This window comes from Acanthaster planci, unplaced genomic scaffold (assembly GCF_054643075.1).
Source record: "Acanthaster planci isolate LZ-2023a unplaced genomic scaffold, COTS_SCS Contig190, whole genome shotgun sequence".
NCBI lineage: Eukaryota > Metazoa > Echinodermata > Asteroidea > Valvatida > Acanthasteridae > Acanthaster > Acanthaster planci.
The window spans coordinates 13,833-40,497 of record NW_028257811.1 but is presented as its reverse complement, the minus strand read 5'-3'; the positions used below and the strand labels follow the sequence as shown (position 1 = coordinate 40,497).

Here is a 26,665-nt window from a genome sequence, read left to right as displayed (position 1 = left end):
TGTTTGTGTTGTTTGTCCACAAAGTTCTCAGGGGCCTGTATTAGGGAGGTCCTTTGGGGGGACAATATTTGGTAGGCACTCCATGCTATCTAACCACAAAATCTACTGGAAGTGCAAGGTACACCACTCATTTCTCGCTGGTTGGGTTTGGAGCAAACAGGAATCAAGGTTCTTATTTGGAGCACACACACGTGTACATGTATTTTTCAAATTCAAACTTGAATCATGATTGCTGATGTACATGTTTATAATAATAATAATTGAAAATTTATCATGCGCCGTTTCCATAAAAATGATCAACGGCGCAGTACAAGTCGACTTAAAAAATGTTTGTTTAAAATGAATGCTTATTCAAGAATTACAGCTACATTTACAAATGTACATGTACCTGTATCAGGAAGTAGAACAAGTTGAATGTTATGTGAAATATAAGGTGGCCAAATGTCAAATATGTTTGGTTTATCAGTCTTGCTAACCCCAAAATCACTGAATAAAGTTTTTTTATAGGTTGACCAAATACTTTTATCTAATTTTAGCATCAAACCTGGTACCAGATACGTATGAGTGTATTTTCAGGAAAATATTGGCAAAGTCCAAGCCTTCTGGTATTTGTATAATACGTCAAAAAATTGTACACCGGTAAATTTGACAGTTGACAGAGATTTTTGAAATTATTTCTTGTTAAATCTTTATTGGAAATTGCATTTACTTTGTCCTTACCGGTACTTGTTCAGAAGTGTAACCTCTTCCTCTATGCAAATGAACGTAAACTCTTGCTTCTGTCACCCAATCCAGAGGAGCAGTTTCCCAAGACTCCACCCAAGTGTAAATCACCGGAGCCTGAAGAACCTTTCATTGCTCCAGCTGAGATGAACATTCCCATGGGAGTGGAAATGGTAATAGGAAAAGAGACAACACCCACCTCTACAAAACTCTAATGCTTTTATGATTTATTCATGAAGCAGCTGTTGCTTGAAAGCATTTGGTTCCAATTGGGCACTTTAAACAATTGCCAAAGTTTCAGCTAAATGCAATTTTTCGGGCACCCCGTCAGTGTACTAGGCCTACTTGCTTCTTTGCTACATGTAGGTGCAATATTTTCTGACTGATTTGCTGAGGATTAAAGCCAAAGTTGTGCATATGTTAAAAAGATAGCCTGAACGTTTGACATAGGATTCTTGAAAATTCTTGAAACTGAAGTCTTTACCAGTACTTTTAGCATATGAACAGGTTGGTGAAAAAGGGAAAAGGTATAGGCATTAGCTCTTGTTATTCTGCCTGAAACTTACTCATGTATATGAGAGTGGGAACTAGGTTGATATCAAAACAATTTCCGTGACCAAGAGTTTTTGAAGTGGGGCACAGTGCGCGCACTTGGATGCTATCAGTGGAAGACCGATAATGGGATGACTTTTGAAAGGTCAAACTTGTATTCATCTACTCTGAGTTGTTACTCGTTGCCAGCTCGTAGAAATGCTCAGCCCTGTCCGATAACAAACTGCTGGAAGAGGTTTCTCCCAAATGAGGTTTCAAGTTGTTATGGAATATATTCATGCTTTCTGGGCCCATTTTCAAGCCACTGAATGTTCCTTGCAGTAATGAAAAAATATGCCTAAATGCATGTTGCAAAGCAGTTAGACAAGTGGTAACAAATTACGTCCAATAATGATGACAGGATGTTTTCATGAAGACCCCTCTCCCATTTCAGGTTCACAGGTAAATTTCTGTGCCTTGTACTGTACATGCAAATACATTGACTGAGGCCTTGAATGAGCCCATATGAGAAAACTGTTGTCCTGAATATTGGTTTTAGACCTTGTTCGTGACTCGGGCCCAAGTTCATAGAGGTGCTCAGCAAGGAAATTGGTTAGAGGGTTTGCATGCACATGTATGTACGTGTAGTTAGTGAAAATCAGCTGAGAACAAATCGTTAGTGGAACACAGTCTATGACATTTTAGCTGTCAAGCCAGTTTTGCTAAGCATATTTTTCTGTACTTACCACATTTGTGTTTCAAGATGCTCTGTGAAGTGAGCAAGCATGGTACATGTATTTAAGAAAAAACCAAGGTCATTTAAGAACAAAGCACGCTTGTGGGACTTTGTACAACCATGTAACAGGCCATGTGCACACATATTGCTGTTCTCGAATGAAGATGGGCATGTTTCATTTTTGGCACACTCCATTGATATACTGAACTGGCTTGTAGGACCCCGCTCTAAGAAGTCACACTTGCCCGTGTTCAAGAAGGACACCATATGCCAAAGCAGCAAGCTGGTATCTTCAGAATCTTCCTAGGCTGTAACCAATTATACTTGGCTATGGCTGACAGCAGGGCACACTTCTATCAGAAACTTGCAGCTGCTAGCCAGCTGCCTGGCTTCCTTAGTTGCCTGTGTTATGTTGAGCCAAATTACTTTCTTAATGTGGCCTTATATTATGGTGAGCTGTTTTGGCCACTCATCAATACTTTTTTTGGCCATAATGTTCTTAAGAATGAGAATTGACATTTCATTTGTAAATGAAAAACGGAACTCTCACCTGCCATTTAATATAGTCAACACTTTTAAGAAGAGTTGTGGCCACTACCCACTGCCCCCTTTTTTACATGTACATATTCTTGATTTCGAATTTCTATGTCAAAACATTTTCCTCCCATCTTTTCTTCCCACAGCCGGGGACCAAAAAGACCCACAAGTTCATGGAGAAGACAGCCCGATTCATCCTGCGTCAGGGGGCCCAGATGGAGATCATCCTCAAGACTAAGCAGGCCAACAATCCCCAGTTTGACTTCCTCCACTTTGACCACTACCTCAACCCTTACTACAAACACCTGCTCAAGCTCATCAAGAGTGGCAGGTACAAGGGACTTCCTGAAGATCAGGAGGAGGATAACCACAAGAAACAGGGTAAAGGCAGGTTATTAATCAGTTGCGTGATGGTGAACGCCAGACGCTGACGATCATTGAACGCTAATGCTTTTTGGGGCAGTGTATAGTCGTCACTTGACATTCGTGCATAAAGCATGAAAAATGCACATAAAACGCGCCATCAGGTGTGACAAGCATGCATGGACTGACTCAGTCATGAAATGTCAGGTCAGCAATGGTATCAAATTTAAACTACATGTATTCGAATTTTTACTGGTGACGCCAGTGCAACTGTTGCCTTCAGTTTGAAATTTTACACGTGCTTCTTTTTTACCGGAAAAAAAAATTCAGGAAATATCTTTCCTTTTTTAAGTTAAATTTTACTGCCAAGTTGAGACAAATGTCAAGTTTTTTGTCTACGTACAGGTGGGAACAACAGGGTAAGGAAGCACAGTAACCATAGCAGCAGTGGTGGAGATGACGACGATGACGACGATGATGATAATGATAACAGTGGTTACTTACACCCCAGCCTCCTGGGCAGGTCGAGGCCAAAGCCCACACCTATGCAGGCAGGGGTAGGTATCACAGTCTGGATAAGACAGGAATCTTGAATGAACAACAAAGCATAATGATGTCGTGTTTGGGTTACATGTACATGTACGCTTGCCTATGGTAGTGACGTACATGTACATGTAGGACGCAATTTATCGAGCCCTTGGACACCTTGGAGTTGCTCTGAAAGGATTAAAATGATACTGCTTAAATGTTTCTTGAAATACATATCAGCGTATGTATTTGTATATTTTCATGTGTGAGCAATGTTTTCAGACAGTGCTATTTCAAAAGGTGCGGATTTCATTGAGAAAAGTATGAGAGAGGTCAGTTTAGAGTGTTGTTTGTTCAGTGTACTGTGTAGCATACACTGCTATGTGGTAATGATAAGAAAAACAATTTTTTAAAATGCATGGTATTTCAAAATTTTCAGTTGAATGGGTACAAATTCACAACTTGTTTGAGTCTGGGCTTTACAGCAGATGTGGCTATCAAGTGCCTGTCATACTGGCATTGTTTTGTACCTCTGCCACTGAGCAAGCGATAAGGGTACAGATTTGCATAACATTCAGTTCAGCTCCTCAATAACTCAACTTGATCGTTTTCGGTCTGTTGTTTCCCATTCCAGACAACAACCATCCAGACATCTACCTCTGTCCCACTGGCTTCCTCTTACCATCATCCCCCGATGGATTTCAGTAAGCCGCCCCCTGTCATGGGGTACCACGACTCCAACATCCTGCCGCCCGCTGTTGACCCTTCGTTTGTGACTCCCTCGGGATACTATGACCAGTCGGGGGTCTACCCAATGTTCCAACCTCCACCTCCGCCCCCTCCCTCCGGTAAGTGGAACATGCCTTGGAATATACAGGGAGCCGGTTAGATGGTTTGTGGTATGATATCCCCCATCATGAAGCATCGAGGCTATAACACACAACTGTCATTCTGCTCTGGGTATTTGCCCCACATTGGCTCAAAAATGCCTGAATATTGAGGAGCAGTTGTCTATCCAGTCTGCCCTGAGCAGGAGCATTTCCTCATTGGTTGAAAAAAGCCATGTTGGTTGGAAGTGCTCATTTTTCCAAGGATGGATTTGCGCTGGGGAGTGCTCATTTTCTTGGTAGCAATGTGATTGCAACACCCGCGTTTGATAGTCATTCATGAAGTGGTGATGTGCATTTACTACGAATGGAGCCTCCGTTGCTAAGAAAATTGGTTCCTAGTGAATCATTCCCCTTTTCATAGTTAAACCTATGTACTGATGACACCACACTTTGTATACATTTGTGCTTTCCTATGGCACTCAGTGGACTGTGGGGTCCCCACTAACTCCCCAAGAAAATGCACATGTAAACATCAGTGCTGATACAGTCAGTATGCTGACCTACTGGTGCTCATTATCTAGGAGCCAGTGAACATCTTGGCCTTTTGTCCCAACAGGGAGCTGTACAAATGAATGGCTTTACTGGGTAGTGGAGGTATTAGGGTTAAACAATGGAGATCAGTTATATGCAACATAATCTCATTATTCCCTATTGTAAATGGATAATGCCTCAGCCATGATGTCTAGTGGACATTTGAAGCAAGATATGAGATGGAGAGAACCCCCCCCACCTTGGTGTTGGTCATTGTTTGATCGGAATCATAGGATTTCTTTACAGACTTCTAGGGGGATATGCTAGGTAACAATAGTCTAGAGTGTGTATAGGGATTGGACAGGTAAGGGGGGTACCCCTCCGTCCCATATCTTGCCTGGTATACTAGTGGAAGTTGCAGGAAGTATTGTTTGCCAAGCTCCTACTTTGATGTTAATCTGATTGGGTAATAGACTCTACCTTAATGTCCCTATCAGCCAGGCTGGGTGACCTCTTTCAAATAAATAGAATCAGCCTTTTCAATTGGTTACACATCGGCAACTCTTCTTACTACCGGGAACCCTAGGTTTTCGGTGGTTAAATAAATAGCTATGTTGTCCCTTATTGTCACTTGACCAGAAAAAAAGTGCATTTGCAACTTGCATTGATAGAGAATAAAGCAACATTAAGCAACATTTTACACATTTTTTTCTAAATATTTAATAACATGAAAGAACCGTGTTTCTCTGGTTGCTTTTAGTAATAGAATCTCTCTTTTTATCTCAAAGATGCAGGGGCAGCCTTATCACTACCAACAGTGCCACCACCCCACTTCTCAGGGGTTGACCCTGCCTACGTCCTACCTAATCCCCCTCCAAGCATCCACCCCGGGCTTGGCCACCCCACCCTGGGTCTGGATCCTAGCGTACATGTACTACCTCTCCAAGAATCGCCGTCAGTGCCCCCGACTGCTGCCGGGCCGATGGGCTCGATACCTTCGGCTGACATTAGGTAAGGGTCTGAAGTCACTATTATTTTTAAATGATGCAGACAGGTTTATTCCGAGACATGGTGTGCACAAAATTGTGGACTTGCTCTTAAAAAGAATGCCACAAATTACATGAAAAACTTAGAAAGTACTAGACGTGGGATATGAAAAAAAGGTTTTTAGAGTCAGCGTTCAATATTTGGCACAAAAATCTCTCTTGTTTTGCAGTGAGGCTGAAGTTCCAGGGGTCATTCCGCCACCGCCAGACATTCAACCCATCATTGACAAGCTGGCAAAGTTTGTGGCCAAGAACGGTATGGACTTTGAGGCCAGCGTGCGGAGCAAGTCGGACCCCCGCTTTGACTTCCTCCTACCCTGGCACAAGTACAACGCCTACTATGTGCAGAAGAAGAACATTTTTGTCAAGGAGATGGGGGGCAAGACGGAGGAGGAGGCTGGGGAGAGCAAGGAGGAGAAGATGAAGAAAGGTTGGTGAAAGTTCAGGAGGGGAGCACTTTTAGTCTGTCTCAAAAACTGGAAAACTCCGAGTCTTATATAGCAGAGGTTTTAGAGATTGTGTCTCCATTAACAGAGGGTAAATTTTAACACTCATTCAGGATGGTTTTGCATTGGCATTTACCAAGTTTTAGCTATTCAAATGATTTCCACGTTTTCAGTCCTGACAACTTATTTTCACAGTTGTTGGTTGGCATAATTTTGGAGTATCTACATGTAGGTGCTGAAGAACTTTGCTGTAAACATTGTTTTGGGAAGGATTTAGTCATATGAGTGTTCTCAATTCTACTTTAGTTGCAGTGAGTTTTTCCATCAAACCGAAGATGTCCAAAGAAGAGCGCCCTCTGGAGAGGAAAAGTGCCCTGCCCATCGAGAGCAGCGACTCTGAAGAGGAAGAGGAGAAGCCACCGCCCAGGCTCCCTCCTCCGGAAAGCCTCGTCGACTTCGTTAGGACTGCCATGCCCCCGCAGCTGGGTCGGCCGATCAGAGCTGGACCCGAAGATCGCGACCTTCGAAGGGAGGTCAGAGGGGACGACCCCGAGGTCCAGAGGTTGTGGAGCGATTTCCCTGGCCAGCCGCCTTTTAACCCTGCCTTCCGGGGCCAGCAGTTCCCCGACAGAACTAACTTGCCCCCACAATGAGGGGCCGTATCAGGAGAGTGCCTATCGGGAACCAGCTTACAGAGAACCGCCCTCTCTTGGATACTCTGAGCATTCGGATCCATCCACGGAGCGGGACGGGGTACGATCGAAGGGGCCACATGACAGAGGACGAATGAGTGAGGAGGAATGGCAAATGAAACAAGGTGAACAAGTCTTGACACTTTTAATCATGTACATATATTTAGTTAAAGATTCAGTTCTCCTTGGCTTCATTAGTTTCATTTAAGAGTTGGAGAAATTCTTCGGAGAAAAGGATACAAAGTTGTTAAATTACTATTTCTTTTCCTCAAACCTAAATTGCTTGCCCTTTGTGAAAACATTGACTACTTCACAGATCAATAAATATTTGGAACTGCATTTTATGGTACTCTTCATTATGATATTAAAAAGTTGATATCCCTAAGTAAAATGGATGTCGACCCCAGAATACTGTAAAGGCATATATTGGATCAGGTGACTGGGGAATGGTGAATTAACAGTTGCTTTGGTGCTCTCACGAAAAGTAAAATGTACGGTAAAAAAGTCAGGATCGTAAGAACACAAGACCATCCAAGCCACTATTGATTCCTCATCTGCATCCCTATCATTGAAGAAATCAGAACTCCCTTTTGGCATCTTGAAGTATTCTTCTTGTCGTTTCAAGATGTATTTTTTTTTGCGTTGGGGAGATGTTAATTTATATAACGGGTTTTGCCCTTACCCAACGTATATATATAGTTCGCGGTACCCGCTGCTTCACCTGACTCAGACCAGCCAGCTGACCCTGGCAAGCTCGGTGGTCAAGTGGTTAAGACGTCTACATTAGTAAGCAGGAGGTTGTGGGTTCGAGTCCCACCCGAGTAAGCTTGTGACTTTTTTCGCAAGCTCTCAGACAAGCACTGAGCATACACAGTGTTTATTTATACGTTGGGTAAAAACCCGTTATATAAATATTCTTCTTGTGTTTTTTTAGTTGGCCAGATACAGATTTATTCAAGTGAGTTGCTTTGGATTTCTTGACAGTATTGTTATATATAAACACAAGTCAAAGCCTCGGTGACTTCAGAAAGTTGTATTCAAAGCGAAAGATAGGAAGGTTATTTTGTTGTGTGTGTTGGAATTGTTAATTTGAATTGAAGCCAAGATGCGGCTCGAAGATCGGCTAGCCTCGGCGGCACGGGAAAAATTGGCATCTGCCTCCAAAGAACGCATCCAGCAGATGGAGCGACGGAAGAAAGCAGCAGTTTTTCTGAGCATGATCAAGGACCGCCCCCAGGCTGGTGCGGCTGCAGAACTAGACAGCATGGAAACAGGTGAGAGTGGGACACTTAGGAAAGTTTTTAGTCAAATTCCAATCAAAAGTACTGTACATAAACCACAATTACAAGAATTATAGAGAGTAGCTCTGGCGTCATGATAGTTTTCTGACCCAGAGTGGGGTCAGATTGATTTCTTACAGGTTTTGTGCTAAATCAGTGTTTACAATGCAAATAAAACCAGCAAGAAGGATGATTGTCTTAGCATAGACCAACCAGAAAGAAAACTTTTGCAAACTGTAAAAAGCAAGTTTGAACCAAAGTCTATTTGTTGACCACTTGTTAATTTTCACAGGTAACGTGTGCTACAGAATTTGCTGTGGGTACCAGGTAAAATTAACCAGTGCTTGACTAACTAACTTGACGAACTTGCCCAGAGCTGTTGCCAGTCCTCATACCAGAAAGGTCTTGAATTATGAAGTCGGTTTTGTCACATGGACCCTTGTACTTCTTTTTATAAAGGTTTACAAACAGAGGTTTCCATTGATATGACCTACAAACAATGATATGTCTGGTATGGGATGACAGTCTTGATGAATGTAGTGCAGTTTGTGTTCAGTGTAGGTATACTGAAAAGTTTACTGCGGACTTGGTTGCTCTTTTCAAGACCCCACGTTTAACTGGTGACAGAAAGGCATCATCTTTTCCTCCAAAGATGACTTACATTGACTTGTTTTTCTGAAAATGTTTGTCAAAGCACCTACTGCAGAACCAAACAACATTCCAATGGAAACGGTCAGTCCAGCCGAGAAGCAACGAAAGACCGACTCGAAAGGGGAACGGAAGAAGCACAAGAAGCACAAGCACCGACACGGGGGCAGCCGCCGTAGCCCCTCCCCGGACAAGAAGCACAAGACCCCACCCAGGTCCTACCAGGATGCCTACCGACTCGCCCGGGAAGGCAACGGCAAGCTGCGATCCAGGTCCACCTCACCAGGGGGCAGGTTGCGACCCGCAATCCCACCAAAGTCTTACCAGACTACCAGAAAGCGGTGAGATGTGCACCAAGCTGGAGTGGTGGGGTTCTTGGTTCCGTTCTGAGTTCAACATCTCCTTTTTTTTTGTTCCTAGTTGTAATGGGATGTGTTCTCAGTTTGTAGTCTCTTAACCTAGCATTTAACACTTATTTTAGGAAACTTAACTCAGCTTCTAGCCTACTAGAGCATCAGTTTAGGTTCTCAATTGCAAATGTTCATTATATAGGACCTGTTCTCTTACAGATCCTTTTTTATTCTCGTCAAGTCTATTAAACAGAAAGTTTCTTGTTTTACCATTTATTGTTACTCATGTATACCCCCATTTAATTCTAAGTGGTAGTTTGAAGGACTGTGTTGTTTTTTCCCTTGTATTTTGATCTTGGAACCAGTTTAAGGTTTTAGGTCTTATCCTAATGTAACTTTTAGTATTGGTTTCCATCATTATTGGTTCTAGGTTCCATTCCATTTCTTCTATCAGTTTTTTATCTATGTTTGGGGAGTACTCTGCTTTGGATTGCGAACTGGTCTTTCAAGCCACACCCTCTTGATTGAAAAACTTTCCTCTTAAATGCTTGTTCAGATCACCAAAGCGAAGAAGGAGATCTCGGTCAAGGTCAAACTCTCCTGTCCAACCTCTTCGGACAGACTTAGCACCACGGCGATCCAGTAATCTTGGAGTCACCAGTCTTCCAACCAAGTCACGGTAGGTGTTAGTATCCGTGATCCTCATTTTTTCCTATGACAACAAATTCAGTTTCCATTGGGTAGTACATTTTACAGTTGTGTAATTTCTCATAATTTTCTGAATTTCTTGCGTTTTGACCGCCCAAAGCATAATTTAAGTTTTCGATCAGTCAAGTTATGCCATGTTCAAACGCTCTGACAAAAACCAAACTTAAGGCCACCGTATATATGGCCATTTTTGAGAAATCTCCTGTCTTGTTAAGGCTGGATCATACTTGCCAAATCTCGTTATGCCAGATCAAGTTTTCTTGGTGTGAATTTACCAAAGCTGAATGCATTACAGCTTCAGCGAATTTCACTGCACTTGTTTTGTGATTCACTGCTGTCGTCACCACAGGCAAAGATCGTCTAGAGGCGCAAGATAGAGAACATGGCCAAAAAGGTGTTATCACCATGGGCGCCATTCGAGTGTCAACGTTAATGTCAGGGGTCCGGGTGTGCGTGCCTGTTGCGGTGTCTTGGCGCCTGCGCCTGTTTCCTTTACATAGCGCATTCACACACGCGTATTCACAGTGAAGTTACCCTGTATAATCTTTGGTCACAAGGCCTCTGGTGGATGTTTCGTCACGTTTTTTTTTCATCGTCCAATCCCACCCAGGGTTTTTATCCAGTTCCATCTCTCTGTAGAAATGTATCAACATTATCATTTGTTGAGAGTGACCGTTTGGCTTGATTTGTAATCTTTTTTCCTAGGTCACTGTCCCCAGAAAACGGACGAGATGTAACGCACATGTCCGTCACGCCTTTGATCCTGGATGCTGCCCCTCCCCCTCCTGGTATCCCACCGCCCCCTCCGTCTGCCACAAGTGCAAACCCTCTGCGAGATGATGGGTAATGGGCAATTTGTTGTGAGGTTTCACCAGAATTGTGTTGAAGTGAAGTTTATTGACTGTTAAAACATATGCTATACTTTGTTAAAACTCTTCTCATGGTGAAAAAGACACATTTCAATGAAAAAAGATAGTAAATTGTGTATTTCTACACTAGCAATTTCGAAATATACAGGCATACAACTTTTTCAGAGATCAGCTGTTTCATAGTTTTCACTTCACACTCATGCCATTGAAAATTGAAAAACACCGTACAAAATCTTGTAAGGATTAGAATTTCCTCTTTTTTTCTCAAAGTCCAAGTTGCATGCCTGAATATAATCTTTATTGGATCAGACTGTTTGATGGACACTTTATTCAAGAAAGTAAAACTAATTATGGGATAAAGTGCGGTCTCTTTTATGGCAGTAGAAAGAGATTAAAATCAAAAGATTTTCATCATATGGGCTTTAAAGACAGGATTGTTATAGTCAGAACTTCAACAAGAGGCGAACTTTTTAACTTGTTTGGCCACTGTCAAATTATGTTTAACCACTTCCTGCCGGGCGACCCGTTTTTGAGTACATAGGCTTTATATGCAGAGCCGGGGAGCCCGAAACTGGGACAAAAGAGTTGGGCCTTATAACAAAAGACTGTGCTCAGCACAAAAGACTGAGCTGCTGGGCATTACCGACATTTTTTCGCTCTCAATAGTGGAGATAATCCAGCCTTGTTTTGAAACAGTATACCACGGTTTGAGGCATTTAGAGTGAGCGGATTACCACCGGGGACAAAAGCTCTCCACAACCGCAGTGATGAGCCACGCAGCACCATTGCACCCTAATCTAGCCCCTATTGAAAAGAAGTCAGCAGTGCACTGTGCTGGTTTTGGGAACAAAAGAATCTTACGTAACACCGCACAATCTGGGCTCTTTTTCCAAATATTCAGGAGTCAATGAAGGTCACCTGTCAGCTTTAGAGTAGTGCTCAAAGAGTCCTTCATGTAGGTATAAACTGCCATTCAATGAAATGACGAATTTTTGAAGAATTTTGAAGACGGAAAATCTTGAAAAGGGCCCGGTATGTTGTCTTGCTCAAGAAAAATCCACCCGGCAGCAAGTGGTTGATATGCATTTTCATAGTCTGTTTAAAGGATATTTTGGCACATGAGATCTATTGAGGTAGTTAGCTGTATAACTATAAACACCTTTAACTTGATTTCAATATGAATTCAAGCATTCACAGTTGTGAATATTTATTCCTTTGTTTCACGTGTCTTCCTTGTAGCAGTATTTCAAATTTGTCAAGGGACCCTCCAAAAGAGATGTCAGAGGAAAACAGATCTTCAGCGACAGCACCAATGACAGCAGATATGAGCTTTCAAGATGTAAGTGCAGCTGGCTATGTATGGGGGCACACCATCACTTAGCTGTCCACTGTGCTATCCTATCTTTTCAGTGTTTTCAAATGCCAAAATGAAAGCTAATGCTGCTTACCAGAATGTACCAGAAGAAATGAGAAATGTTACTGCTGTATATTGGCTGTTGGTCAATGTAATTTCTTGGGGAAAAAAAACAAACACCCAAAATTAATGTAACTTGTGAGGTAGATTTGTCAGGAATTTCCCCTCAAGATTTTCCTGACTTTATGATTTTCCCAACAATCTGTTTGAATATCTGGAAAATCCTGAGTTTACAATTAAGACGCTTTTACATATAACAGTTGATATAGAACACAAGAAATATGTATTTTAAGGGTTGCCTTTGGGCAAACACAAATGCATTCCATGGGCCCTATGCTGCCGTGTGGGGCACATTAAACCTCTGGTGATTGCCATGGATATTTCACTTTCTTCCAGTCTCACCCCTGAACTTAACTTAAGGTTTTGCATTGATCAGTAAAATGCAGGTGTCACTTGCCTTTGATGTTTGTTTGGCAGTGCATTGCATCCATTGAGAAAGGTTGGCCCATTTCATTAAATGGAGCTTGATTCGGCAGTCTTCCAACAATCATCTCTTTCTGTCTCTCCCCATTTCCCTTGTGTCTCCGTGTTGCAGACGTTTCGGGCCAAAATCCGTGCAATGCTAGCTGCCACGAGAACATTTGAGCCCAGCTAGCAGTTGGAGGGGCAGCCAGCCGACGAGGGTTGTGAAAGGTTAGAAGGTTAGAGGTCAACAGACATGCAGAAGGAAATCTAGGATCAGACTCTCTCAGGAATTCATCCCCAGAATAAATGTGTGTGAATCATCCGAAAAAAAATTGAAGCATGGCTAAAATTCTTTTTACTAATACTTTTTTCTTTGCCTTTGTTTCAAAACTATGAAATAGTTTATTTGGCAACAGGTAAAAAGCAAATTTTGTTCGCTGCAAGGGAAAGTTGCATTTTTTTGGCAGAAAGTTTGGTTGAGGTAAATTAGCTGGTAACCGGTGAAAAGCCACAGCTTATGTGTTCTCTATTTTCCCTGGTAATCATAATTGAGAATCTTTACCAGAAGTAATGGCTTGCTGCAGGTATTGGGTATTGTAGTTGAAAGGCCATTGTTAGCGGGAGAAATAATTTGTTCACATTTCTATGAAGTCTGATTCATAATGGTAACTATGTTCAGTTTGTAACCTGTGCTTACAACTGGAACTTATAGAGTGTTTTATTTCTAAACGCAGTATCTGCTTCAACAGTGTGTGCATTAAATGCACTGAAGTGATTTTTTTCACAGGGAAAAATCACTGTTGCTATTGAGAGTAATAAGCATTAGTCATAAATTTATGTGAACCTGTGGAAAACACCTGCTTTTTTGTTTCTCCAGCAATAGTACAATAAAACTAAATTTACTGCTTTCAGTTGAACGGTTTTTGCTACATTTACATGCTGTTTCTCCTGGAATTTCAACTTATTACATGTATGTGAGAGTTCCAATCTGGCAAGTGCTTTGAAACAAAGACAAGATTGGTTCGAGGAATGCATAGGTGATATTGTCCCACAGTTAGTTGAATATTGGTGTTTATATTGAAAAGTTGCTTGTTTTTCAGAAAACTTACACAGTAAAGCCAACTGCAAGATAAATGTTGTACTGTGAAGGAGCTGTGGCACCAGACTTGTGCTCAAGCTTTATAATGTTTACAGTAGTCAGGTCCATTCGATAATCCACTGTTTGTAGTGATTGAATGTATAGGACACAGGCAGTTTTGTCTGTTGCAGAAGGGAAGAACTCAGTTCATCAAGTCTGCAAACTGTTCATAAGATTACAGATCATTCCAATTTTATAAAATTCTTCTGAAGAACTTCTATTAGCATTGAAAGTTTGTGGGCGGGGAATTTTTATTTTCTTTGTAAGTAAAGTTCCTCTTTTATTGCTCTTTGTTTCCTTTTGATATTTTTGTACGCGTCCTCGTGGAGTTTGCTCATAGTTTGTTGCTTCCCAAGTAACAGCCTCTTTGGGTACTTTTAATCCATTAACCATTTGCTTTTAGGCAAGAATTTGCTTAAAATACTGATCATGGTAACCTCTGGATAATCCTGGAGATAAATATATTTTCCAAAATTGCAAATGGAAATAACCTGCTTCAGAAATGGCACATTGATCACAGAATGCAATTACCTGAAGATTGATCTTTTGACCTTTTATCCTCATAGCTGGTTGCTGGGCATGTGACCTCATATCAGCCAATTGTCAAAGTTGGCCAAAGCCTGTGATTCTCATGTCTTTGACTCTAATAGTGCTTTCTGTCTCTTGGTGTGAAACACTTGTATTAGGTACGAAGCTGTGCTGTTAACATTGCAAGTGTCTGAGCATAGAGTCTGAGTGAAGCGAACTCAGAAATCAATGTCATGTCAACTTTGACATTTTTTAAATCACAAAAACATGTTTGTAAATTGATCACAAAGGCATGCCAAAACTGCTCACACAATTCACTTGAAAATTGCCTAGGTTTTTGTCAGAATTTGACAGGTCAATCTTTGGTTGGAAATGGATGGCTTTGTTCATGGTGTCTTTTGGCCTTGAATAATTCTGGAAAAGTTACGGGATTTTCAATTAATTTCAGGCTTGAAAAAGAAAGCGGTCAATTTCTAAACAGTCTTCAAAAAAAAAAAAATCAAAAAGTGTGTGAATGTATCACCTGAATAGTGGCCAGTCCTTTCTTAAATGTTGATTGTGAACAGTGGAAATTCTTAATCGGAAATAACAGATCTGAAGCTTTGAGATCTTTAAAATCATACAAAGTCAAGCTGATTCGTAAATATTCATTGTAGATGTTGCAAAGCAAGAAAAAGCATGATATTTGAAATGACAGATATTAGTTTTTCTTTAAGAATGAAACTTCACGTGTAAAAGAATGCCCAACTGTTGCAGTTGTTGAAATATATGAAAGAGTTTGTTTCGACGGTTTTGAATGAGGAAATTTCCAAAATTGTTTTCATAAACTAGGAAGTTGGAAAACGGGGCAAAAGTTGCTTGAAGTGGATTTGAAAAAAAATGCATGAAAGAGAAAGTTGCATTTTGCAATAAGACAGAAGAGGAAAAGAATTGGTTAGATTTATCCAACAGTCAGTTTATTTCAAGGAAAGTATCCTGAGGAAAAGTAAAAGTTCAGTAGGAGCTTATAAATATTGCATGAAAATGGGAAGAGAACTCATGTTACGGAGTTTGCTATGCCTGTGGAACCTGGAGTTATGACTGCAGGGAATGGACAAGGATTTTATGGATTTTTTTTTTAAAGAATTCTTTGGGGGAGTTATTCTTGTCTGGATACAATGATTCTTGATTTTTGGGAAATGGGGAGAGAATTCATGGTATGGAGTTTGCTATGCCTGTGGAACCTGGAGTTATGACTGCAGGGAATGGACAAGGATTTTATGGAATTTTTTTTTTCAGAATTCTTTGGGGAGTTGTTCTTGTCTGGATACAATGATTCTTGATTTTCAGAAATCTGAGGCATTGAGAACATTGTTTGACTAAGGGTTCGATCGAAAGGAGACCTCTGCAGATAAATCGTCTGGCAATTATTTCTCTCTATTAACAATAGCCTATTGCTTGTGACTTGTTATGTTGTTAACCACCATGGTTCCTTTCAGAGAGGCAGATGTAAAGAGAAATGGGAAATGATTGTGATGAGATGGCTGTATTGCCATTGTCTCTCAAAAGTGTATATTCCAAGGAAGTTGCACAAAATAATTTTGCAACTTTCTGTTCCGTGTTTGTCCTGGGTCTGTCCCCGGTGTTTAGGAGGTAGAGATCTTTGAAACAGCTAAGTCAGTTGCTTGTAGCAGAAACAGAAATACCTGTTGCCAGAAAGAAATGTTGCCATAGAGGCGTGATGCAAGACCATGTGCTTCAGCTCAAGAAATTTTCATCATTCTTGAGATAAAGTTGAATCAAAGAAATCAATCATTTAGTTGTCTTTTTAGGGGTATGTCATGATTTCTTCCGTGTTTTCAGTTAGGCAATAAAGCTTGTATGCATTGGAACGACTTGAAATACTAATGTAAAAGAAAAATGGTGAATGGAAGTTTGGCATTCGTTGGTTATTTTTGAGAAACTTTTGCCTACGGTGACATTGAAGAATCTTAAACCTATGTGCATTTCATCAGTATGTGGTGTGCATATGTACATGTATCCACTTTTTCTGAGTAATTGAAGATAGTGTTTATGGTGTTTGAAATTGTAGAAATGTTCTTTACACTCTGAAATTATTGGATCAATTCTTGAAGGAATCAGACAAATTGCTTCACTGGATTCACTGTGAATTTATCACTGAATACCTTTGTTACGGGACAGATATCTTTGTTTTTAAAGTAGGAAAACTCAGGTTTAAAAACAATAATAAAAAGAACGTGTGTGAAAGAAAATTAAGTATTTTGTCTTGTCTTGTCTTATTTAAATTTGAAAGAAAAGTGAACTCCATTGAAGAATTTTCTCTGGTTATCCCGAGAGATCGATCAAAGTAAAGAAAATTGTACTTGTTGCCTTGGACATGGAAATACCGGGGACATTATGTCATGTATCTGCTTAGCCAGAAAATAATTACTAAGCAAAAACAGCATGAAACTCATCACAAGCAATACACCTGACATTGAGCTGTCTTTTTCCCCCCCTCTGTTCGCGAGTGCACTTGGCGGTTATATGAAATTGGTCAACCTTTACTGTGGATTATTAAACTATGGATGAAACTAGATGAATTGTAAAAAGAGAAGGTAGTGTACATTGTTTTTGACAGATTTGTTCTTGTGGCTAAGTACACAGCTGTGGTGAACTGTTATAATGAAACTGATTGGATGTGAATGGGGCTTTCCTGTAATCTGTCCTGCATATTACACTAAAAAACAGAAGACAGGAGGGTAGGATATGAAGGGCCAGGAGGACTATCCATGGAAGCCAACAATTCTGATATGGCTGTGTTGTTACAACAACTCTCTGCTGGCAAGAGATGAAAGATTCCACCTCAGTGCATAAAAACAGTGTAGAAATCAGTTTCACAAACCTGCCAAGTGCTAGAATTAAACATTCGCTTAACCAAAATTGTTTACCGTCCAAAATGCCTTTTAGTATGTATTTGCTTGTGGCTGGTTCTCTGCCTATTCTTGCTTAGCATGTAAACTTGCTCAGCAAGATTGTCTGCCTAGCAGCTCTGTGACATTTAACTTGGTTACCAGACCAAATATTGTAATGCTTGATGCTTGTCACAAGTCCCTCACCATTTTCGAGCAGTAACTTGGCTATTTTTTTTATAGCAATTCTATGAAATCAGACAGGTTGGTTTGGTTTGTGCACGCACTCTGCAGATGGAATATATATATTAAACCAAACTTCGCTTTGTTTAAAAAAAAGTGTCCTTTATTTGTTTATTTTGGCATGCTGTTGGCTGTAGTACATGCACCAACGTCAAGTCCATTATTTTTTGGAAAACCATAGAATTGACTCGTTACTCAAATCTGTAGGTTGTTGATGGGAAGGTAATGGGAGTAAAGCTTTACTTACCAATCAGCTACCGGCAACATTGACGTGCCTTTGCTTTGTGTATGTATGTAATGTCAGAAGTGTAAAATAGGGATTTATTTCACCATGCTCTTACTGTCTGTCATAAACCACCCCCCCCCCCAATCTGCCCATCGATTCTGTCTGGTATGTTGACGGTGAAAACACTCTGGCAACAAGTCTGGTGCCCCAAATTAGCAATGATCATCTGAATTGATTTGCTGCATGGGTACACGTTTCGATCAGACTGATGACGAATCTGGTCTACATCTGAAGGCCATTAATTGAAATTATCAGTTACATGTAGTCAGGTGCACGGATCTTATTATAGCATGAAAGTGACATCTCCAATGCACTGATGCTTCAGAGGGTGAGTTTATCATTTTGCCATTGAAGTTTGAGTGGTCTTTGTCCCAAAATATTCTTTGAAATAAACAGTCCTGTTGTATTGAAACACAATGACAAAAGCTCTTAAGACACGTCCAAAACATCCATTTATTTCCATAACAGACTTTGCTTCCTCCATAATATGATTCGGTGAATATATAGACTGCAAAAGCCTAAAACATAAAAAGCAACGGTAAAAAAATGAAAGAACTCAGACGCAGTAACGGAAAACCGTAATTAATGCAAAGTAAAATATATATAAATGAAAAGACACTTAAGTATAAAAATGCATTCAAAAGAAAGGTACACATTCTTACAGTTGCTTGCAACAGAAAAGCTTCCCGACAATATTTTACTTGTGATACTTTTTCTAACCAGTAACTCTGTCTAAGGCCAGTTATTTAGAACAATATGCCTGCATATTGCCTTGTTTTTATTGTGAGGGGGCCTTCTTGTGTATGGAGACATTGAGCCAGAGTTCATCGAAACTCACTGTATGGAAGGATGTAATAACATCCTTACAGCAATAACTATAAGCAGTAAACACAGAAAAAGCATGCCAACCTCAAGTGATATCACAACAGTCCTTGTACAGCCAATATATTAACATCTGTTCATGCGTACCACGGAATATGGTTCAGTCAGGTTAGTACAATCCGTCCACTAGAGGTAACACAACTATTTCTACTGCTAACCACACAAAAGCAACGCTAATAAAACTAGGTCCGGGTTAACAGTTGTCCACCCTCTGCATGGAGCTACATGTACTATAAACAAAATGATGCACACTGTATACACTTCGCTTGCAACAGGAAAGTGCCATTACTAGGTAAGTTGCTTAAAGCTATCTTGTGAGAATCTTTGAAGTCTGGGTTCAAAAGAGTCCAAAGTGTCTCCACCTGAACATTTGAGTGGCCCGTCTCGGAATTTCAAGCTAGAACAAAGTGTACATGTATGCCACCAAAGAGGTATCATTCACCTGATGAATAAATTAATCCACCTGCACTCCACTTCATTTTTTCTGTTAATGTGGCATTACACTCTTCAGAATAAAATACATACCTTAAATAAGAACAAAATATGTACAACCTCAAATAATTATCTATTTACACATAAAATATTCATCACTAACTTAATTAAAAATACCCTTCAGGCTCAAGTACTGCATCAGTTTTTTTTTTTAAATTTTGAAATTCTTACTACCATTTTCAAATGAATATCATCTGTTGGTCACTCAACAGTACACACAGCATGTGCGTAAGCCATGAACATACGGACCTTACATTTTAAATCTACCTTTACTTTTGTTCATGACAATATTTGACCGAAAATTAAGTCAACCCAATTTTTCCTAAATACCGTATCTCTAGCCACTATGCCAAAAAGAGCTGTCAAGCAGGATTGCTTAATGTGTTGCCAAAGCAACAGTAAAGCTGGTCACCAGCCACAAGAAGTGTAACACTGCATGGAATTTTGGTTGGTAACCTGTTTTGCGTGTCTTAACATTTTTTGCTCTGCATGGCACTCCCCTGACCCTGCATTCAAGCTGAACTGTAACGGCCATTGCTGGTAATGAAAACAATAATTCGCTACACACACGGCACACACTATCGACATCTAACAAAAGAAGCAAGGTGCAATAAGTGCACTGTGTTTCTTTTGTTAGATGTTCGCAGTGACATGTATTGCATTTCACGTAATCTTATTTCATAAAGTCGCAGTCAAGTTTAAGCACGGTGATTGTGCCTTCACCTTAACATTTTTGTACATTATTAGCTCTTATGATTATTATGATTCATTTCAGGCCTTTTTAAATCATTACTGTTTTAGACTCAATATTAAAATGTTTTAAGATGGCAAAGATTTTTTTTATTTTTGTAATTACCTTTATTCTACAAATAATGTTTATGACTGAAATGGTAAGAATAATTTCATGAAGTGACTGATGAAATGCTCAGTTCCACGAGGTTCCAATTGAAAACCAAAGATTTCATCTGTCACCTTTCTTACCACTACACGGTTTGTTTTCTACAAACCAGCATAAGTCGTCCTCTGTTAGAAGAACAAATAGGTCCAACCCGCCTATTAATGTCCATCGTTTTGCAAAACAGATTAGTGCCTGACATGAATGAAGCGCTGTCCACTCACTGGTAGTGTCTTGCAATGTTAGACTTGCTTCTGTCCCTACATTATTTTTTTCTTTCTTACTGGGAACGAGATACATGTATATGAAAAGGGGTGGAAACTAAGCAGTAAAATGAGATGAAGTTCTATCAAATGTGTTCCACTGAATGGAAAAAATAATTCAATGACACGTGATCAACGATCCACCAATCAGATGACAGGCATTTATGCAGGTATTGTATAATAATTATTACTTTTGTATCGCATTGGAAAACTGTGTTTGGACCGATTCAAAAACATTTAAGGTGAAACTGAATGATTGATCCCCCCCGGAAACTCAGAAAAATGCGTTCAAAGCATACAGTATATGCACATGTACCGTACTTCCATCATTTCAGGCTAATGGTATGATGCCTTTTCCACTGCAGAATGAGGACCAGTTAAAGTACATGTACACTGTCCATGTAAGCCTCACCTGTAATGGCAACTACTGTTAATGGCTACGGATATTCACTTCATTGTACCAATGTCAAATCTGAGCCACTGCCTCAAAACAATTAATTGGAACATGGCTTCTTGATCATAAAAATAACCTTAGAGATAAAATGACATTGATTATCTTACAGATTAAAAGATTGACGCACATGTCTAACAATACCTTTCAAGGAAAACATGGAATACTGCATTTTGTAGGTCAACTTAACAATGTTGAATACATTTACTTTACACGATGTATTGACCATTTGAATGGCACAGACATTTTCAAACAAGAATACAACTTAAAGTATCCCATAACTCGTCGGGTGCCAGGAAGAAGGCTGTAAGCACTTATGACCTTTTGCCGGGAAGCATAATCGCTTCAAACAATTTTCCCGGTAAAAGGACGTATTGTATGTATGCAACTGTTTTATTTTAATGAAATATAAAGATTTCTTTGCAAATAGTTCCAAAAGCATTTCCCAAGTCATGTGATAAGTTGTTCAAAGGTTGCTTTTTGCACAGCCTGTGTTGATTTTGTAGTAAATTTTATCCGTTTTTACCAAATAAAGAGAGTGTGTTGCTTACGTCCTTTTACCTGAAAATTTTTTCTACTGTAATCATGCTTCTGGGCAAAAGGGTGTAAGTGCGCTTATGACCTTTTGTTGGGCACACAACGAACTGCGAGCACATCTCTGTGCCAAGGTCAATGAAATATTACTTTGGTATTTCATAAATATTATCTTAATACTGCACTCATACCATGGTAGCTATTCTCACTAGGGGCCATTCAGGTTCAATTTGAGGGCTGAAGGCAAAGGATATTCACTGGAATGTTCACCAAACCTGCTTAACAGGTGAACATGATAACGCATGAGTTTCACTAGAACCCAGTCGCAGGCAAGGCACAGCGCATTACACTTTGATTGACCCGTCAAAAACTTTTGGGTCAAAACTTTTTGGCATTTAGGAAATCTTTGTGCTTAAAGGTTCCCGGGAATTGAGCTCATTCATACAACAGTACATACAATTTTTGAATTTTCTAATTTTTCACATATCTCAACACTTTAAGGAATACACACGATTGGCATAACTTGCACTGTGTAGACAGTTTTGAATCTGCAATGGAAAGATCTTCATCTCAATTTTCCTCTTCACAATTTCCCAGCTTAACAAAAATGTTTTACATGATGTTGGACAAATAATACTGTTTTGTTTCATTTTTAATTAATACAATGAAAAAGTTTTCTTTTCTGCTGATAAACTTTCTACGTCCTCTCTAGCACACTACCTCTTGTATAAGGACATGGGGTGTCACTCATACTTATACAAACTCTCCAAGACTTTTCTTTGCGGCGGAAGAAGTCTTGCACCAAAACCCAAAAGTTTGGGTTGTGCCTGCAACAGATCAAGAGGTCATAAGATTTGATTGCGAGGGTCAAATTTAGAATAGGTAAGCTTGGAATGTGAAAGAGCTTCTGCCACAGCTTTGCATACAAGCTCAGACTGTGTCTTAATAAGGCATTACATTTTTCGGCACACATGAATTTCAAAAGAGAATGTCAACAACACCAACAACTGCTTAATGTACATGTAGATATGGCATTTGAATTGCCCGTATCCAAGCTCTGTTCACTTCAACCACAGATTGTGTCAATTTACGAGATGAAAAGCGTACTGTACATGATCATTTACGTGCATGCATGAACCATCATTTGTTAGATCATTCTGCCCCACATTCCTGGTTCCTTCGAAATTCTCCAGGTCGTTTTAGGAGCATTTTGCAGGTCCGAGGAAGAAGAGCTAAGACTATGCATTTGTAGGATTTGATGTGTCTTGGAAACTTGAGGTACATGTACTAAGAATGTGCCATTGATTTCCTACAAAGTAGAAGATTTGGGAAGGTCCATAGCAGAAAAGCCTGGAGAGTTGTGGTTAGAAGTATGAATTCAGTGACCGGGACACCCGGTTGTCCACGTACCACTTGACTGACCCTGCCTCCTGGTACATGACAGTGCCCAGCATGACGCACAGGATGCCCCCAAGGCTGAGCCAGGACACTTGATTGCGGAAGACCACCAGAGAGACAGCCACGTCAAGCACCACGGCTGCATTGCCTAGCACCTGCAGGGCCACCGGCGAGGTGTAGAAGGTGACCAGGAATGTCATCAGGTTGTAGCCCACAGCGCACAGGCAGCTCATGAGGAGCAGGGCCGGGAGACGGAGGGTCACGATGGCCGGCCACCAGGGGATCCCCGAGGCTGTTGCTACCGGAGATGGGGCAGCAGTTGAGGTGGAAAAGGAGGAAGGGGAAAGGGCAGTGGGCTCCAGGAACAGGGTGGCCACTAGGAGCATGGCAGAGCTGGGAATGGACATGTGGTAGAGGAGGCGGATGGAATCGATGCGTTGCTCCTTGAGGAGAACACCTGTGGAGGGAAGAGGTGAAAGACATGGACAGAGACTTGGTAAAAATGAAGAGAAGAGTCTAGGGACAGACATGAGGGAGGAATGAATCAGCATACGCAGTGCTCTTTAAGATTACCAGAGAGGAAAAGGGAAAATGAATGGCCATTGAACTCTAAGAGTTGTCAAAAGTAGGAGCAGGTATGACATGAAATAGAAATTATGCATTTACGCATTAATGCGTCCTCAGAGGGTAATAGTTTTGTAACACTCGGATAGGCTCAAGTAAACCTTTTGTGCATTCACTGTTTAAATTAAAATAACACAGTCCTTGAGACATCATCAAAGATTGTATAGTGCCGTGTAGCAGTACAAGATGGATGACTCGGCCAAAAAGTTGTTATTACCATGGGCCCCATTCGAGTGTGGACGTTAAGGCATAGGCGCCTGTGTATTAACATGCACTGCATAGGCGTAGTCCAACCCAAATGGTGCCCATGCGATAACAACGTTTTACACTTATTCACGGTGAAGTTCCCCATCTTGTGCTGCTACGCAGCACTATAAGATCTTTGGACACCATGGAGACGCTGGCAATGCATAACCTCTGTGGCTGACAAAATGGCAGGGATAATGTGACTGCACTGACCTCCAGTCACAGTGAAAGACATATTAAGATGAATTTCAGGTACATGCAGTGCTGAACCCAAGAGCAGGTATAGTTTCTCTAAGGGTAGGAACAGATCTAAACAGCTATATTCAAACCTTGCAATAAACTTTTCAGCGCTCTCAGTATGGTAGCCCCAACTGCTGCTAAAAAGCCATAAACATTGAAGTTGACTTCTCCCGTAATGCACAACATGCTGCCGAAGCACAGAGGCACCATGGACATGTAAACATAGTTATTGACTGGTCGCTGAAAGAGGGCCCTGGAGAGGAGGACAGTCACCAGCGGCGACAAAGCAAAGACCATCTTCAGGAAAGAGATGTAGAGGTGACGGAGGGCAATGTTGCCCAGGGTGACGGCTGAAGTGAAGACCACGCTCAGCACCAGGATCCTGAGGGTCAACCCGGGTGGGAGCTGCAGTCGGGCATTGCCCTCCCCGAAGGCCGCCCCCAAGGGGGTGTAGCGGAGCACCACTGAGCCGAAGAGGCAGGCCGAGAGCATGTGAAGTGTGGTGAGGAACACCGGGTAGCTGAAACGCTCCTCGTTGAAGAGCCACTTGTTGATGTTGCTGAGTCCAATACTGGCCAGGATCCAGCCTGACATGACCAGGTAGGTCATGGTTCGGATGTGGGGCGTGGGCATTCTGATAGTCTAGTTAGATGTTAATTGGTTAACTTAAGCCCAGATCACTCATGCTGTGATTAGTTATGCAATGTGTGCCCTGTGAAAGAAAGGAAAAATAAGAGTCGCCATCATGCACGTTGGCAGGATTTTTTTGGGGGGGAACAAAGCAGTCATCAGCAGAAAACTGATAAACCATTAAAGAAATTTATGAGGTCATTTTTAATTTCTGAGGTGTTTTTAAGCAAATTGGTGAGTTTCTATTTTGGAAAGAGTTCCATGTCAGGACATCATTTAACACCTTGTGTACAAATCCTATGAGACTAGTCTGCAAATTTTAAGTGTTTTCTTAGTAAATACCAGTAGTTTTTAGTAAACATTTCAGTGTTAACCACTTGCCACCGGGATTTCCGATACTGGACACGTGTTGTACGCATGGCCGGGTCTCCGAACTCGGACAAAGGAAACAGGGCCCTGTAACAAAAGACCGTACTACGAAAAAAAGACCAGGCTGCTGGGAATTACCGACTTTTTCACTCTCAAAATGAAGATAATTCAGCCTTGTTTTGAAACCGTATACCAGGCTTTGGGGCATTGAGAGCGAGCGGATTACTACTGGGCACAAAAGCACTCCACCACCGCAGCGATGAGCCACACAGCACTGCTGCACGCTAATCTGGCCCCTATTGAAAAGAGGTCAGCAGCGCACTGTGCCAGGTTCATGAACAAAAGAAAATTACGTAACACCGCACAATCTGGGCTCTTTTTACAAGGCAGCAGGCCTGGCTGAAATACTCTAGCGTCAATGTTGTCTGTCAGATTAGAGTAGAAGCCAGACAGTCGTTCATGTGGGTGTAAGTGTCCAGTAAAAGAAGATAGGAATTTGTAAAGAATTTTGAAAACAGCAAAAAAGGATATTTATCACGCCCCAGCATCATCAACATTGATAACTGCCACCGGTGCGAAGTGGTTAATATGACTTTTTAGGAAACGTTATCACTCTCTGATGGTTAATAACAAACCAGTAGGCCTATTCCCAGAACTGTAAGCCACACTCCGGAGTGTGGCTTACAGTTCCAGGGTAATAGTATACACTACTGCAAGGTAAATTAGTGATGTCCATATATGGAGCTCTTACCCCCATTTGTTACAATTTTTCCCCCTTTTTATTAACCCAGGGAGCTTGTGCCCCCTTGCATGCCATGTCCATACCCACGATCAATAAACATGATAAAGTAGACAATAATTTCTAAATACAGTACATGGGGTTGGCTGATTACAATGTGCTTCCAGATGATCCTGTCAAAAAATCTGAGTTTACTTCCACTTTTTAACCATTCTTCCAGAAATGTGAATAAGACAAAAAGGTGATCAAATGATGGCACTGTAATATGACAGCCTAGTTCTGCCTTTCCAAGCTCCTAGAGGTGGACAAACTCCATACTATTTACTAAATTCTTAGTTTAAGGGATTGATTGAACAAATAATAAACATGTCTGCACGAATCACACTTGACAGCACTGAATACATGTAAATGTATTATCATCATCACTTACCCTTAGAACTGTGGGGTCCGATATCCACTCCTCTCCCTCGCACGTCGGACCCCACAGTTCTGGGGGTAATCATCACTCCGTGAGATGTACTTGACAATCAAATTTTAAAATTTCAACATGATTAAATGATCACGATCAATTTCATACATGTTATAGGAGATGGCAAAGCAAAAATGATAGGAGTCCTAATTCCATGGAGATCATTTACTAGCATGATTAGACATGTTAGACCTGTAAACAGGGCCCAACGAATACTCCTCCATACACCGGAGGAGTATTCGTCGGGCCCTGTTTACGGGTCTAGATCATGATCGTCATGATGACGAAAAGTTACTGATCACTGCACCTCGGACTAGTCTATTTCTACCTCCATGATCGTTATTAGGCCTATACCTTTTATATTAGAATTAGCATGGACTGGCTGGAGGTAGGAAAAGCTAGACACAAGTACAGGGAAAATACATGCATCTTTTTTCACATCTTCTTCCTTTTTAATTCTAAGCTGTTCCTTCTTCAGAACTGAACATATTCTTACACTGCATACCTTAAGTGACAGCAGCCCGCGATCAGTCACATTTGACAGTACAAGCATGACAGGCGTGAATCTCATTTCTACTATGTTGATTAAAATTGCGCCCTCAAGAGCTTTGAATATGGGCGCTAGGCACTGATCGCTATAATAATTATCT

General features: G+C 40.9%; 2 protein-coding genes across 4 annotated transcripts; one reads left to right on the top strand and one right to left on the bottom strand.

The window, feature by feature from the left end:
* Positions 1 to 659: 659 nt before the first annotated feature.
* LOC147795065 (splicing factor, suppressor of white-apricot homolog) lies at positions 660 to 14,159 on the top strand (the record flags this gene model as incomplete). The annotated part of the gene is given in 14 exon segments (XM_087132291.1): positions 660 to 896; positions 2,674 to 2,908; positions 3,296 to 3,447; positions 4,053 to 4,266; positions 5,568 to 5,790; positions 5,996 to 6,255; positions 6,578 to 6,912; positions 6,914 to 7,088; positions 8,064 to 8,237; positions 8,938 to 9,232; positions 9,798 to 9,920; positions 10,655 to 10,792; positions 12,058 to 12,157; positions 12,828 to 14,159. Coding segments are annotated over 14 exon segments (2,721 nt in total), but the record flags the coding sequence as incomplete, so codon positions are not given.
* A 4,053-nt stretch (positions 14,160 to 18,212) lies between these two features.
* slc35e4 (solute carrier family 35 member E4) lies at positions 18,213 to 26,611 on the bottom strand. 3 transcript variants are annotated; one of them, XM_022245380.2, is made up of 5 exons: positions 26,521 to 26,611; positions 25,977 to 26,065; positions 23,898 to 24,520; positions 22,711 to 23,155; positions 18,213 to 22,127 (listed from the first exon to the last, which is right to left on the bottom strand). In XM_022245380.2, the coding sequence occupies exons 3-5, from the start codon at positions 24,439 to 24,441 to the stop codon at positions 21,998 to 22,000; spliced, it is 1,119 nt and encodes a 372-aa protein (XP_022101072.2). In that variant the 5' UTR covers positions 24,442 to 24,520; positions 25,977 to 26,065; positions 26,521 to 26,611; the 3' UTR covers positions 18,213 to 21,997. The 3 variants fall into 3 exon arrangements, with proteins under 3 accessions (XP_022101072.2, XP_086988414.1, XP_086988415.1); XM_087132288.1 differs by lacking the exon at positions 25,977 to 26,065; XM_087132289.1 differs by lacking the exon at positions 25,977 to 26,065 and having other exon boundaries at positions 21,989 to 23,155.
* Positions 26,612 to 26,665: the final 54 nt, after the last annotated feature.

Excerpts from the sequence above, each read along its gene's own strand:
- slc35e4 (XM_022245380.2), bottom strand. The coding sequence starts at position 24,441 with ATGCCCACGCCCCACATCCGAACCATGACCTACCTGGTCATGTCAGGC. Across the intron at positions 23,156-23,897 it reads GCTGAAAAGTTTATTGCAAG|GTGTTCTCCTCAAGGAGCAA; the intron begins GTTTGAATATAG and ends TTCCCTCCACAG. Across the intron at positions 22,128-22,710 it reads GAGGCAGGGTCAGTCAAGTG|GCACAACCCAAACTTTTGGG; the intron begins GTACGTGGACAA and ends GATCTGTTGCAG.